At 58.0% G+C, this 14,702-nt stretch overlaps 2 protein-coding genes across 6 annotated transcripts in view; both read left to right on the top strand.

Moving 5' to 3' along the window:
* The window catches only part of GRK3 (G protein-coupled receptor kinase 3), a 74,811-nt gene extending 67,234 nt beyond the window's left edge, over positions 1–7,577 (top strand). For 2 of the 5 annotated variants that reach the window (XM_075769197.1, XM_075769196.1), the window contains one exon: positions 216–3,033. In XM_075769197.1, coding sequence (XP_075625312.1) covers positions 216–377 — 162 coding nt within the window. In that variant the 3' untranslated portion in view covers positions 378–3,033. Of the gene's footprint in view, positions 1–215 lie in introns of all 5 variants that reach the window. The other 3 variants (XM_075769193.1, XM_075769194.1, XM_075769195.1) reach the window with 3 other exon arrangements.
* A 1,368-nt stretch (positions 7,578–8,945) lies between these two features.
* The window catches only part of MYO18B (myosin XVIIIB), a 73,418-nt gene continuing 67,661 nt past the window's right edge, over positions 8,946–14,702 (top strand). Inside the window, 9 exon segments of the mRNA XM_075769497.1 lie at positions 8,946–8,961; positions 8,964–9,089; positions 10,298–10,359; positions 11,181–11,336; positions 12,024–12,764; positions 13,016–13,082; positions 13,294–13,406; positions 13,617–13,793; positions 14,433–14,631. Of these exon segments, the coding sequence (XP_075625612.1) occupies positions 8,946–8,961; positions 8,964–9,089; positions 10,298–10,359; positions 11,181–11,336; positions 12,024–12,764; positions 13,016–13,082; positions 13,294–13,406; positions 13,617–13,793; positions 14,433–14,631 (1,657 nt within the window).

Genomic DNA, 14,702 nt, shown 5'->3' with positions numbered 1-14,702 from the left:
GCACGAGTCCTCGCTACGTCTTGACCGGCCGTAGGTGCTGCTGCCTTGCCGGGCTTCGGCGGGTGATGAAGGAGCAAAGGGCTGCACGTTTTCAATATCCAAAGTTACTCGTTCCTTCAGAAAATTAAAATAAGTTGCTAAAAGGGCTATCTAAGAGAGAAGACACTATTGGCAGTTTACTATGAAGTGCCAAACTACTTCTGTATCTCTTTCAGAGCGACCCAGAGTTTGTTCAGTGGAAAAAAGAGCTGACAGAAGCTTTTACTGAGGCACAGAGGTTGCTGCGTCGGGCTCCAAAGTTTCTCAATAAATCTCGCTCAACAGTTGTAGAGCTTTCAAAACCACCGCTCAGCCACAGGAATAGCAATGGTCTGTAGGAGGAACAGAACAAAGTTCACTTAGGGAAAGCTACTTGGTGAACATGTTGAGTTTCACAGAATCCTTATGAATTACTTTGTGCAATCCTGGACGCGGGGTGTGCTTAGCAGAGGAAGAATTAGATGTTTACAGCGTGGGATATTGTTAGAACTTCTCCGGAGGTTGTGAAGGCTGGAACAATGGCAAGTGAATTCGTGCTCCTAGCAGCGGTGGAAATTCCCACCGAGCGCGGAGGCTGCATATTGCTGCCGTGCATTCCCGCACCCTGGCGGTGCCGACAACGTGGTCCGTTACTCTAGAACTACTGCTGGAAGGAAGATACTGTTTTCTCTGCAATACCCTCGTTCGGTGCGTACCAACCTGGAGACTGAAGTGGTCACTGCTGGCTAGGATTGCACTTGCGTGTGCGACACCGACCGACCCCTCGGCTGTGGAAGGAGCTGCGGACTTGCCGTGTTGGATAACCTTTAATCTGTCGTGTGGCCATGTTCTTTCCGACCATTACTGCTGACTTTATAATAACCTTTCTCCATACTGCTGATGATCAACAGTGTGACTCTTATGCACTCAAAGTACTGAATCCTAACTGTCCTGTGGTTTAAATGTTATTGCTACTTCATGGAAACATTGAACTCAAATTATTCACTTGGTTTGTTGTACTCACTAATAGTAGCTACCACCGTTTTGCTTCTTCTACGTATATGCAGTACTATAACTGACACAATAGAGTAATAATTGGTGAAGAGGAATTTATGGCTGCTTCATCTAGTGCTCTGTTGTATAAATTGACTATTTTAGCACAGTTTTTAAAGAGCAGATTCCTTTTGACAAGTTTACAGTGAACATAAAGACAGTTCTTTTCCATTTCAGGTCAACTGCACTTTTTAGAAATTAAAAAGAAATTATTCAAATCCAATGCATTCTAGCGCATGTACTGGGTTAAAATGTCTGGGTACCTCGGTACGTATTCTGGATCACTCTCCAGTTATGGGACTCGTGGATCCTTCTCTGTTGCACACAAAAACATGAAGCGAGTGTGTTCTCATAGCGTAGATGTCCCAGACTTTCACTGTAGCTCAGCTCAGGAGGTTCGTGCACACATCACATGGCTCAGCCTGCGAAAGGATTTTTAATTTTCTTTTCTAGAGAGTTCAAACTGTCCACATTGAAAACAGCCTGAGAGTACTGAGGAGGGGACTGACAGCACGAGCTGATGGAATGCCAGATTGATATTAATCCTACGTGAGACATCAGTCATGTCGTGTGGAAACTCTAGCTGAAGTAAAGATACCATCTCGTAGCTGTTAGACAGCTTTAAGCGCGGGAAGTCAGCCTTTCCTTGGTCGTTGCGATGTTTTGTGAGAGATAGGCCAAGGCTTAATTCAAGCTTTTTTCTGGTTCAGGAAACACCTTAGAGAACGTTTTCTGACCCAGGTGCGGTGGTGCAGCTCTCGTAGTCCCTGCAGACGAGGGGATTGCGTCTGGGTTAACGGGAACAGACGTTGCGCCGCCAGGTTACTCCGTCCCCCTGCGCGCGCGGTGTGTCCGCTTGTGTTGCTGACAGATAACCGCAGAGTTCTAGACCCGCGTCCTCGCAGAAAAGTACAAATTGGCAAAAATAGGAGAATTATTTTGAGAGTACTTGTTTATCCTGAACACACTTGTAATAAAATTGGATGTATTTGCTTCTAGAAGTGGGAGTGGCTTAACTCTGCGTAGCACGTGCTTTCACACGCCTGCGAACTCTGTCTTACCATCTGGTGCAGCATAAGAGGACAAACGCATCTTGGAAGACACCCCGTGTGAGTCAGGTGATGTCTTTTAATGATTTCTGCCCCGTTTCTTTTTTCACATTATTTTCTATAAAGAGTACCAACTTGTCTGTCGCTCTTGCTGGTAAGGGATGTCGGGCATCTCAGCATCCGCTGTCGGGAGCAGTGGTGGTAGTTACCGAGGTTTGGGAGAGGAAATGTCTCATCTTACTGGCGCTGACTGTGCACTGGGGGTTGTTCAGCTTTTCCTACAGTACCATGCAATGCTCTTCTTTTTCTTCGTGATTTGGAAAAAACCCTCAGATTGTGCTAAAAACCGCTCTTAGTTCTCGTGTAACTTGTTTGTCCTTTCTTAGTTCATTATCAGTTCATCATTTCAGTTATTTTCCACGGTTGCTTTTGACGCTAAAGCCTTGTTGGCAGAGTTTCGCAGTTCCTGATGCAGCGTACCGTAGATTCCGGACGCTGGTGTCTGTGAGGAGGGCAGGGACAGCTCTGTAGTTGAGAAATTGTGCCTCAAACCCATAGATTTTATATGAAACGAAGGCTTTGTATTGACTTAGGGAAATACGCGTATTTTGAAGTGTAACGGAGTTGGGACGGCCCTAGAACATGCTCGTTAGCGTGGTCCTTGCTGCCCCGTCCAGGTGGAGGGCAGCTGAGCTGTGCCATCGCTCAGCACTGCTCGCAGCGTCGGACGGGAGCGGAACAGTAAAAGATTTGGTTTTCTTTAGTCAGCTGATTTGTCGGCAATTTAGAAAAGCTTTCTGTTTGTGACTCGCATCTGACTGCGCTGTTAGGAGGGACGGAGAGAATACCGTAGTGAAAAACTCGCCTACACATGGGGGAAGTTGGGATCCCGGTCGGAAGCGGGGCTCTGCGTGGATGGGACTGGATCTGCTGGTGTGGAGGGAGAGCTGGAATTCCGCCCTTCGAAGCAAAATAGTAGTTACTGCTCCGAACTGATTGTTCCTGGTTTAGGTACCAGATTCTCTGAAGTTTTTTGTTCCTGGACAAAGATTCTTGATGGTTTTATTTTACACGAGGGTCTTCAGCAGTAGTAGCAAATCTTGTTGAACGCAGAGAACGTGAGGTGTGGTGTTGTCTCTTACGCATTTTGACCACGTTTGTAGGACTTTTTTTTCTTTTTTTTCTTTTTTTTCTTTTTTTTTTTTTTTTAATGTTCAGGGAAGTAAAGATAAAAAAAATTAGAACTTTGGGCATCAACAGGGCTGAGTGAATGATTAAGCACAGATTTTTAAACAAATTATCTGAAAGTCCTTTAAAACAAAATGAGCTGTACTGAAGATTTAAGCATGTATGGGAATTGTTTCTTATATTTCAAAATAGAGAATTACATGCCAGATAGAGCCATATTAAACACTCCCCTGACACATCCACATGCCGTCAGTGCTGCAGGGATTATTTTCTGATTATTCTTTGTCTCTGACGTACAAGGTGACAAATGCGGTAGGACTAGACCCTGGCAAGACAGTGCCTGAGCGAGGGGGTTGCAGGAAGCCGGGTAGTTTCTGCAGGAGCGGGGCTCGGGGGTGCAGTGACACGTTTAGGAGAGCTGCAGCTCTGTCTCTGTGCTTCCCCTTCCCCTCCGCAGTGAGGTAGGGTGGCGGGTTTGATACGTGGAAATTGCTGTAAATTAACGTCTCGCTTCAAGAATAGGGATCCAGCAAATTCTAGCCAAAATCAGTCTTTTATGAGTTGAAATTTAAGTGCAGGACAAGCAAAGCACCAGTTATTCCTGCTGCAAGCAGAGCGTAACTGAGGAGCCGTTTGGAGCTGAGCACGAGCTTGGCCAGTGCTGTAAGGTGTTCCCTGGACAGCACGTCAGCTGAGATGTCCCATCGTTGCAGGTATAAATTGGGCAGTTTTTATTATTCAAAGTTTTTTGGTAACTATTTTGCAAATTCATGAAACCATTAAAGGAACATTTACTTTTTTTTTTTTTTAAATCCTTCATCTAACTGTAGGCTATCTGGTTTACTAAGTACAAAAGCTTCTTCATGTTAGTTGGGTTTGAGCTTTATGTTTTGTTACCGGTCCAGCAAAGTCTACGGCTGCAGCCTCACGAGTGGCTTCCCAAAGCACTGCTGTGAGACGAGCCGTGCTGGGGTGAATACGGGAGCTGACCCAACTGGCATTGACGTTCCTGGTACGTTATTCCCCGTTAGGCTTCAAAAGCAAAGACTCCGAGCGCGCTAATAGTAGTTGGGTGTGCGGTTGGGCAACCTGTGGGGAGGGGACAGCACACAGCTCCAGGAGATGCACCTCAGCTTAGTCACATCCGGATTTTCCTTCATTTCAGCAACTCCCCTTTAGAAACGCAGCAGAAGTTTTTTCTTCTCAAAAAAAAAAAAAAAAAAAAAGGGAAAAAAGGAAATAGGATCATCGGATTGGGTTTGGTTTTAATATAAACGCAGGTGTTTGCCGTCGGGTGCGCAGATGATAGGAACCGTTGAGTATTTGGTGCTAAACCCAGACGTGTTTATCCCAGTTGCGATGCTGTACAAGTGGATGCTGTTGATGTCCCGTAGAAGCGCTCGGGGTGTTGATTTTGTGCAGGAGCCTTTGTAGGTTTGCGGTCTCCGATGGCAGTAAATTGGCTCACGAGAAGTGAAATACCTGGAGCTCTTCTCTGTGTTGCTCTTTTCCTGGCAGCTGATGGGTTTTAGGACTAGGTTCTTCTTTAGTGTCGCGTACGTATCTACCTACTGCGGGCGTTCGCAGTCGCACCGGGTTCCGCTGTTCCCCACGCAGCAGATGGCAACGACACGGTTACTTTAACTCTGAAATGCTCACACTCTAAATAGATATGGAGGAAGGACTATTTTGAAGTGTACAGTAGAAAGTAAATAATTTTAGTTGTGTTGATTAATATAAGGAATGAGTCAATTCTACAAATTAAAGAAAAAATCTGAAAAGCATATTTTGAAAAAGTATAGTATTAATTTTAATATTGTAAAAAAAAAAGGAAAATATCTAAAATATACAGAGAACATATGTATGTCCAAATGTCTGAGGAATTTCGAGATAATCTACTTTTGTTTTCTGTTGATTTCTATTCCATGGTGTACATATTGTGTGGATTGAACATTGGCTGTTTTAATACTATTGTTAAATTGTATTTTTATTTTGTGTTAAACTAATCATCACAGACTCAGCTTTATTTTGTTTATGTAAAGGTTGCTATGCTATGTAGGTATAAAACCAAGAATTCTATTTTAACAAAAAAGCATTTTATATTATTTATTAAATACATGTTTCTCCAACTTCGGACATTCCACAGAATTTCTGCTCCGTATACGTATAGAAACGGCAGTTCCTTTCAAGCAGGATCAGTCAGCTTTATTCTGTTTTTCATAATAAAGTCGAAATAGTTCCCGTCCGTCTGTCCCGCTTACCCTTCCATAGTGACTTCCAGGCACTGTCGGGCCCATCTCGACGTGCAGTGGCTCGTGAATGCAGAAACACCGGAAAAACTCTTGGAAACAAACCCCTCGGTCTGGTATTTCTGAATTTCCCCTTTATTCCTCAGCATTCCAGAGAGCGAGCTTGTATTCACAGGAGTCTGTGCTGGGTTAACGAGAATTAACGACCTTAAATTGGGGCAAGGAATCAGTGCGATATTTGGAAAAGCTCGTTAGTCCCACGGTTAACGAGCGAGTGGCAGGGAGAGCCCGGCGGGGCTGCGGCTTGCCCGGGTGCGGGGCTGCTCGGAGCCGGGGCTCGGGGCAGGGACGCGCTGGCTGGCAGCCGTGACTGCAAAGCGTTACGCGCTGGCGGTGGCTTTCGCTCTTCCAGGGTGGCTCCTCGGTCCTTAGAGACAGGCCGGAGCCCACGAGGACAGGAGCGGCGTCCTGCGGGCAGGGCAGAGGCCCGGCCACGGCACAGGACTCTGCTTGTTCCCCCCGGGCACCCCCGGACCCCGGCAGGGACCGTCCCGCCGGGGGCACCGGGAAGGCGAGCCCGTGCGCCCCAGCTCAAACCGCCTCCCGAGCCAGCCCCTTGCCGCGAGTAACTGCGGGCTCGGCCGTGCTGCCGTCCCCCGCGGCACGGGCCCGTGAGCCAGAGAGCCGGCGGGCTCGCTCTGCCTGCCGGGGTGTGTGCTGCGGGTGCTGGGCGCATCTGTGGGTAACCACACCAGGCACCTCCTTCCCGAGCAAGGTCCAAAAATAGCACAAAATTCATCAGATAACTCATTTGCTAAAAGTAATTCCAGCTGCAGCCGTGGCTTCTGCAGTTTCAGGAATACTGTGGGTATTAACGCCCGCGCTTTTTAATTTCTGCTGTGGTGGAGCTTGAAGAACGTGCTCTTCGGGGCTTCACCGAACGACATCTCGAGGGTGAAGCGTGGCGTTTGCCAGCCGTGCCGCTGAAGCCGCCTCTTCTTGTTGAGACGCTGCCCGAAGCAGGGAGGAGGTGGCTGCTTTTCCCCGTAGTCGCGCTTGCCTCGGTTTCCATTTTCCCCTTCTCACGCCTGCCTGGTCGCGTTTTCTTTCTGCGGCTGAGGAGCGAGCTGCAGCGCTGAGCTCTGCCCCAGAGCACCCGGAGGGAGGGAGAGGCCAGCGCCGGTGCCCGTGAGATCGCGGTTTCTTGGCGTCGCCCGCCAGAAACGTGCCGTGATTGGGATAGTGCCGCCAACCTGACGCGTGCCCAAGCAGGGCTGCGTTAGAAAACCTGGGGATGGGCGCAGAAAGCCGGTTGTTCGTCCAGGGTCAGGATTCACCCGGGTTTTCGTAGCTCGGTGCATCGCCAGCCTGGCAAAGCAGGCGGAGCTGGGCGAGCTACGGCCGTGCCTGGGTGCGGGGCTGGGAAGAGGCTTTCCCGGCTGCGGCAGGCATCTTTTCCTTACGGAAAGGGAGAGATCACAGAGCAGGTGAGACAGCAAATAAAAGAGTCTGAAAAACAGAATAAAGCGAGAGCATCCTAGGAGAGGTGTTTTTATGAGCACTGTTTCAGTGACTACATTCGGTCCTTAAAAAAAAAAATAAATATGGAGCAGAATCACATGAATAGCTACTAGTGATTTAAAGAAATATATTGAAAGAGAACCTGTTTTCAATGTGTAATTTAATGGTAAGAAAAGCCAGTATCTGTAAATAACTTTAGATATTGTATCTATGAGAATCATTCTTTATGTACTTGGCTCTTTTCATATTTATTGTGCAGAGGAGGGTGTGCCCCGTGCCGGTGTATGCTGCTGCACGTTCCAGTAGTACTTCTCACAGAGACTATCTTCAGAGTTTACAGTCCTCGGCGATTTGTGACTGATGTGCCACACTTAGTTAATTCCGCCGTTATTTTTTTTTAAAGGATTCTTTTGGCACAGCTAAGCTGCTTCTGTGTGTTGGTCAGTACAACTGCTCTCGTACGACGAGAACCCCAATAAAAACCGTCCTTTGCGTGTGTGCTGCCGCCTGGTTCTTTCGGTCTCGCCTGCCCCTTGAGGCTGCGCCGGGCTGCCCGCCGGGACAGGCAGCTGCCCGCGGGGTGCTGCTGGGCACCCCATCGCCCCGGCTGCTCTGCGCAGAGGTAAGTCCCTTCGCTCGCAGGAGAAGGCGCCGATCGCGTGCACGCGGTGGTTGTTCGTGCTTTGTCCACGGGTGGCTGCTGCTGGGGGAGGCGCCGGCCGCGTCCCGCCGAGGGGACGGTGCCCACTGCGGCGAGGAGGGCCCTGGGGTGATGCTCAGATGTGCCCCCCGATGCTCAGAGCCGAGGGGTGCCCCAGCAGCGAGCCCCGCACACAGCCAGGCTTCCCCCGGGGCTGCGGCGCCGTCGGGGACCACGCGAAGGACCATCTGAAACCGCGTGTCCTCGTGCCTGGAAACGGGGCGTGTTGGAGCTGGTGGTGGTGACAGGTCTGGGGCAGCGCTCGGTGTCCTGCCGGGCCACCGCAGACTAACGGTCCTCTTTCCTCTCCTGTTAACAGAGCTTTTCTGGGGGCCGGCGCTGGTGCCCTGGGCACGTCCGTGGAGCTCTTTGGGGGAGATGTGGAGCGGCAGAGGGTGGGTTGCACCTTTGCAGCTGGGCTTGGCGTCACCCTGCACCCGCAGCCCTGGCTGGGTGTTGGATGCTGGTGGTGGCTGCGCTGGGGCGGGTGGGACGTGGGTCCTGCCGGTCCCGGGGGGGACACCCTCTGCCCTTGGGGGTCACCCGATGGCCCCTCCGTGTGCTCTGCCCCCCAGCAGAGCTCAGTGGGGAGGTGAGGCTGGGGACAGCGGTGCCAGGATCCCCCCCCGGCAGGCAGGGCCCCCCTCAGCAGGCAGGGCCCCCCCCGGCAGGCAGGGCCCCCCCCAGCAGGCAGGGCCCCCCCCAGCAGGCAGGGCTGCCTGCTTCCTGCCCACCTGCCCCAGCCGGGCTGCTGGCCACGTTGGCGTTAGCGCCGCGGTGACTTTATCTTTCCACCGACGGACGCTATTTTGAGCACTGCTCTCAGTCCCTGCCCAGCTTGGCCCCCCCATCTCAGGCGGGGGGAGCCGGGGTGCTCTGGGGAGCCCTGTGCCAGAGCTGCGACCCCCAGTGCTGGGGGACAGCCCGGGGTCCCCTCCTGCAGCAGCAAAGCGCCCTGGGCTGGCTCGTATCCCCCCGCAGCAGTTCCCCCACCTCTGTGGGGTGCAGTCGTGCGCCGGGGAGGGCAAAAACACGCGTGGCGGGCGCGAGTGACACGCGTGTGCGGGGCGGTGCAGACAGGCCAGGGAATGGGAGGGCCCCGCGGTGCCGTTGCCTCTCCCCCACCGAGGCCCCGGTGCCACCGCTGCGGGTATTTTTAGCAGTGACATGTGTCACCTCAGCTGCCGGGGTGGCAGGGGGAGGCGCACGCTGTCCCGCTGTCCCGCTGCCGCCGCCTTCGCTCTCCGGTCGCTGGGGTCCCGCACCGGCGGCTGAGCTCGGTGCCGGCGTGGGTCATCAGCCCCCACCCAGGTATGGGCGCTCCAGGGGGGTCTTCGGGGCAGGGGGTCGGGGTCTGGGTCCGAACGGAACTCTTTGGGTGCGCTAGCAGCCGGGCCGGGGGCCCCTTGGTGGGGAGAGCTATTTTTAGGTGGGAATGGATGGCGATAGCGGCAGCCCCAGCTTTGTGGGCGGCTTCTAGCCACGGGCCTGTGCTGGGGAGAGCTGCGCTGGGAGCGGGGATGGGGACGGGGCTCCCTGCCCCATGCAGGAGGGTGGCTGGGGACCCCTCGATCGCCTCGGCTCTTGGCACCCACCGGGATGGCAGCGGGTCCTGGGTGGCAGCAGGAGCGAGTCCTCCTGGCCGGCTCGTGTGTGGGCACCAGACCACGCTGCTGTGGCCCAAACGGGGCCACGTCCGTCTCCCTGGGTGGGGGTAGCCGGAGCCCTTGTTCGTGCCAAGCTGCGTGCTTGGTCGAGGCACATCCCCCTCCGTGCCTCAGTTTCCCCACGTGCAGAGCAGGGACTGAGGATCCAGCTCTGGCTGGTGGGGGTGAGGTGGCTCGCTGTGGCCGGTCTCAGGGCTCTGGCCGTGCTGTTCGGGGCCGGCTCTCACCCGTGGCTGCAGAGCCCTGGCTGGGGGGACAGCATGGGGAAGCGCTGGTCCCCAACGGGAGCGAGGGCACGTGGCACTCAGAGCTGCCGCCCGAGAAGGCAAGTGACATTCCTCAGCCGGCTCCTGGCCGCTCCCGGCGCTCCTGCCCTTTACTGTACAAGGAGATGCGGCTGCCGGCGCGAGCAGTGGGGCCAGACGAGCCCCGACCCGCTCAGTGCATGAACGATCTCGACAGGTGAAGCTGAGGTCAGCCCAAAATGGGGCACGAGCGGGCTCCTGTGGCCACCCCGTGCCACCCAGCCCAGGGCAGTGGGGTCCCAGCACCGCTCTGTGCCACTGACACCCCATGCCCCCACCTCCCCACACCTCTCGGCCCCTCGCTGTGCCGTGCCGTGCCGGGGCTGGAGGTGGCTGTACGTGGCCGTGCCCTGCCCAGCGCTGCCCCACAACCCGTCCCCTCTGTGCCCGGGCCGCTGCGCTCCAGCCAGTGCCGCCAGCTCGGACCAGGGCGATGCCTGGCAAGGTCGTGGTACTGCCGGCCCCGGGACTGGCGGGAGCCCCTGCCTAACTCTCTCCTCTCTCTCCGCCTCGTGTGCCCGGCGCGGCCCTGCATCTCTCCGTACAGCACTGTCCTGCCTCGCCGCCGGCATGGCCATCTCCTCGCGCCTCGCGCTCTGGGAGCAGAAGGAAAGTCTCGGTCCAGGGTGGTACCAGCGGTGTTTCGGGGCTGGACGCTCGCAGGCTGCCTGGGGGCTCAGTGCCGGGCGGGGGGACGCACCGCAGCCAGCCTGCCGCACGCCTCCGGGGTTGGCGTCCCCTCGCCTCCCCTCCCTGCGCGCGTTGTTCCTGCTGTGCCCGGCCCTGCCGGCTCTGGGCATCTTCGCAGCCTGACTGTTCCGGTTTGAACGATTTTGCCGCTGTTTGGGGCACGCTGTTCCCTGCAGGGCCGAGCCTGGTGGGAGTCTGTGGGGTTTGGGGCTGGTGCTGCTGCGCAGCGGCACGGCTGGAAAAGCTCTTTGCCGTGGGAGCTGTGGGAAATGGGGCCGGGTTTCGGCTCGGGGCCCGGCATGCGGCAGGTCTGCATGTGGCCGCAGCCATGCCAGGAACTGCTCCTTGACTCGCTGCAGCCGGGACGCTTCCTCCTGTGGCCGTGCCGGAGCTGCCGGGCATTGGGCAGAGCTGGTGGCACACGTGGGCTCCCCGCAGCGCCTGGCCCTTGGTGGCGTACGGAAACCTTGGCGCTTCTCTGCGTGGCTTTTCTTCTTGGCACTTCTCCTCCTGCTCACCGCAGCATCCCCGAACCAGCCTGGTGCTCGCGAGCAGCCCGCGGCCTCGCCGGCAACCTGCGAGATACCTGCAACCGTGGCTGGCCCCGCCGGCAGAGCAGGGCCCTGGTGCTCGGCTCCACCGCTCGTGCACGCTCGTGCTGCTGATGTGCCCGCGGGGCTGGCTTTGCCAGGGCTCCCATCCCCGCACCGTGTGCCGTAACCCAGCCTCTGCTCCTGCAGATACGGGACGAGGACCGGGGGCCGCCCCCGTCCACCCCCCCGCTGCTCCTGTCGGTCATTCCTGGGGGGTTCATCAAGCAGCTCGTGCGGGAGACCGAGAAGGAGGCCAAGGCGGCGAAACTGAAGAAGGAAACGAAGGCGAACGTGAAAGACGAGGTGAGCAGCGGTGAACCCCACGCAGCGCCAGGCGTCCTGCCTTGGCACTGGCTGCGTGTCCCCAGCCCAAAGCGGTTCCCATCCGAGGCAGCAGCCGGGGTTGCTGCGGTGCTGCCAGCCCCCACCTCGGGGACCCTCGGGTCGCGATGCCGGCCCCCCCCAGGAACCTGAGCTTTTTCTTCTTGGATGAGCTGGGGTGGACGGCGAGGCCCGGGCTCGCAGCACGCCGTCGGCTGCAGCAAGCTGTGGCCCTGACCAGCCACTAGCCTTGAGCAATTAGCGCTGGAGACGTCATTAATGCAACTTGCAATTCCTGACTTACTTAATGGGAAGGCAAGTAATTAAGCAGAGCAGGAAACTCTCTGGTTCAGCTCACTGAGTGTGGGAAGAGGAGCGTGTGGGGCATCCCCAGGCACGGCACTGAGCGGTGACCCAGGACATGGTGGGTGGAGGGAGGAGGAGGAGGAGGAGGGTGCCGCTGACTGCAGCCGTGCAGCCAGCTCCAGGCAGCCACCCGCGGCCATCGGCCATGCCCGGAGCGAGCAGGTCAAGGCTGGAGGTCCGTGTCCTGCCGGGCTGTGCTCTGCACGGGCATCCTGCACCGGGCTGCAGCTCCTGGGGCCAGGGCTGGGGTCGGGTCCTTCGCCCCGTCCCTGTCGGACCTGACTCCTCTCCTTTGCTTGGCAGCCCGTAGGGGAGGACGGCGAGGCTCGAGTTGGGGACGGCCCAGCTGCCGGAGGAGAGGTGGCCAGCGAGGGGCAGCCGCTGCAGAACGGGCTGCACACAGAGGGGCAGGGGGGCGAGGGGGTCACAGCCCCCCCACGCAAGGAGCTGCCACCCGGGCGGGCTGCACCGGGGACCGTCCCCAGCAAAGCCCCGGCCCCCGCACCCAGCCCGGCAGCGACTGCCCCCCAACCAGCAGAGACCCCTCGCCCGGAGGCTCCCAAGGCAGCGAAGCCGCCGTGCCCTGAGAAGAGCCTCAAGGACCCCCACGTGGGGGGCAGCCCCCCGGCTCCAGCCCCCGCAGCCAGCAAGAGCCCCCAGCACTCCAGCAAAGTCCCAGCGAAGGAGGGGAACGTGCCCAAGGGGACGGGCCCCGAGAGGACCAAGAAGGAGAAGGGGGCACCCCCGAAGAGCGAGGAGCCCCCAGCCAAGGCGAGAGCCAAGAGGGAGCCGGGGCCGGCCAGGAAAGAGCCAGAGAAGATGAAGAAAGATGTCGGAGGTGGCAAGAAGGAGCCAAGGGAAATCAAAAAGCCTGGAAGAACTACAAACAAGTCAGAGGGGCTCCAGGGGGAGTCGGGAGGGATCCAGGAAAAGTCAGAAGATGTGGCAAAGGAGGTGGGGAAGGTGAAGGAAGAGCCCGGAGAGGGTAAAGAGGCACCGGCAGAGAGCAAAGAGGAGTCGGGCGAGAACACGGATAAGGACCAGGTAACGTGTCCCCAGCCTGCCGGGCTGTTACCCTGTGTCTGGGGACACTGATGCCTTTTTCTGGTTTCACACAGCTCTCCCCGTTCGCGTGGGCTCGGCTGGGGGCTGGGGGAGGTGCCCCCGGGGGCGGCCAGGAGGGCAGAGGAGGGGCAGGGGCTCTGCCTGGGAGCGTTGCTCTCCATGGGGCAAGTGCGCTTTGTCCGGCTCAGTTTTCTGCCTGATCCTGCACAGTTCCCCTCTCCTCCCCGCAGGCTTCGAGGGACGTTTGGTACGAAGCGGAGAAGGTCTGGCTCGTCCAGCAGGACGGATTCACGCTCGGTAACTTGCCTTCCTCTGCCCTCGCTTTCCAGCGCCGGAGATAAGAGCTGGCTTCAGCCTGGCTGCCGGTCGGGAGCAGGGTGGGTGCCGGGTGCTGCTCCGGCACCACGTCCAGCCGTGCTGCAGTCGGAGGGGGCCCCTCGGCAGCTCCCCAGGCCACGGCTGCCTCGGCCGTGCTGTGCAGGAGGGACTCAGCACCCTCTCGTTGCAGCCACGCAGCTGAAGCCGGACGTGGGGACGCCCGAGCTGCCGCAGGGGAGGGTGAGGGTGCGCCGGGAGGCGGACGGCAGCATCACTGAGGTGGACGAGGACAGCGTGCAGCGGGTGAGCCCCCTCCTCAGTTTTGGCTGGCTCAGGGGAGGGAGCCCTGCCCGCAGCGCCTGGTGCGTGGCAGTGCCCGGGCAGGATTAGTCCCCAGGGCAGCCCGGTTGCTGGGGCCATCATCCCCGGATGGGTCCGGGGTGCCGGCAGCGTCCGGCACAGCCCGTGCCCCGACGGCAGAGCTCGAGGGGGGCTCTGGCTCTCTTCCTGCAGACCAACCCCCCCAGCCTGGATTACGCCGACGACCTGGCCGCGCTGGTTAACCTCAACGAGTGCAGCACCGTGCACACGCTGCAGCAGCGCTACCAGGCCCGGCTGCCCTGCACCTACGCCGGGCCCAGCCTGGTGGCCATCAGGCCCAGCTTCGCTGCCAGCACCGGCTCAGGGAAGGTGAGCGGAGGGACCGTGCGGTCACCGACACCCGTGGGGACGGTTGGCGGAGGGCGCCAGGCGCTGCGGTGCCGGCAGGTGGCACCGTGGGACCGTCACGGCGCGCGGCCGGGATGCGCGGGGGATGCTCTGAGGATGCTCAGGACCAGGGATGCTGGGAGCTGGGGAGGCCGGGGCCGGGAAGGATAGGGGCCGGGGATGCTCAGGGGGATGCTCAGGGCTGGGGCTGTTCTGAGGGTACTCGGGGCAGGGATGCTCGCAGCTGGGCACCGCTCCCGGCACGGTTATCCTGGTTTCCAGGAGAAAATCGCTGTGTTGCTGTGACCGCACCTCCCGAGTGGTCTGAGGGTGCCAGGGCTGGGGAGGGAACGGGGCGCAGTGCTTGGGGTGGTGCGTAGCAGGTCCTGCTGCGGTTCCCTGGGTCGGTCCCAAACCCCCTCTCCGGTGCTGGTGCAGCGAGGTTGGGCTGGCCGTGCTGGGCGGCATTTCCCCTTTCCCTGGGAATCTCGGGGAGGGGGTTTGCACCCTGGGGAGAAACCACTGCCCTGAGTGTGACACGTCTTCAGGATTTTCTCTACAAGGAGAGAACCTCTAAGGGTCGTTTCGGGATGTGCCCTCCCACTCTCTCCCTGCCCACAGGCGTTCAAGGGGAAGCGGGACAGCATGCCCCCGCACATCTGCTCGGTGGCACAGAGAGCCTACAGGAACCTGCTGATGCAGCGGCAGGATCAGGCCATCGTGCCGCTGGGGCGCAGCGGGGCTGGGAAGACCACGTGCTGCCAGAGTGCCCTGGAGTACCTGGTGGGCGCAGCGGGCAGCGTGGACGGCAGGGTCTCAGGTACGGGGCTGGGCGGTCACTGCGGGCTGCGAGCCCCGGCAGCGATGCAGCGAGCCCTGGCAGCGGGGCTG

This window comes from Balearica regulorum, chromosome 17 (genome assembly GCF_011004875.1).
Source record: "Balearica regulorum gibbericeps isolate bBalReg1 chromosome 17, bBalReg1.pri, whole genome shotgun sequence".
NCBI lineage: Eukaryota > Metazoa > Chordata > Aves > Gruiformes > Gruidae > Balearica > Balearica regulorum.
This window is presented reverse-complemented; position numbering and strand designations above follow the sequence as displayed.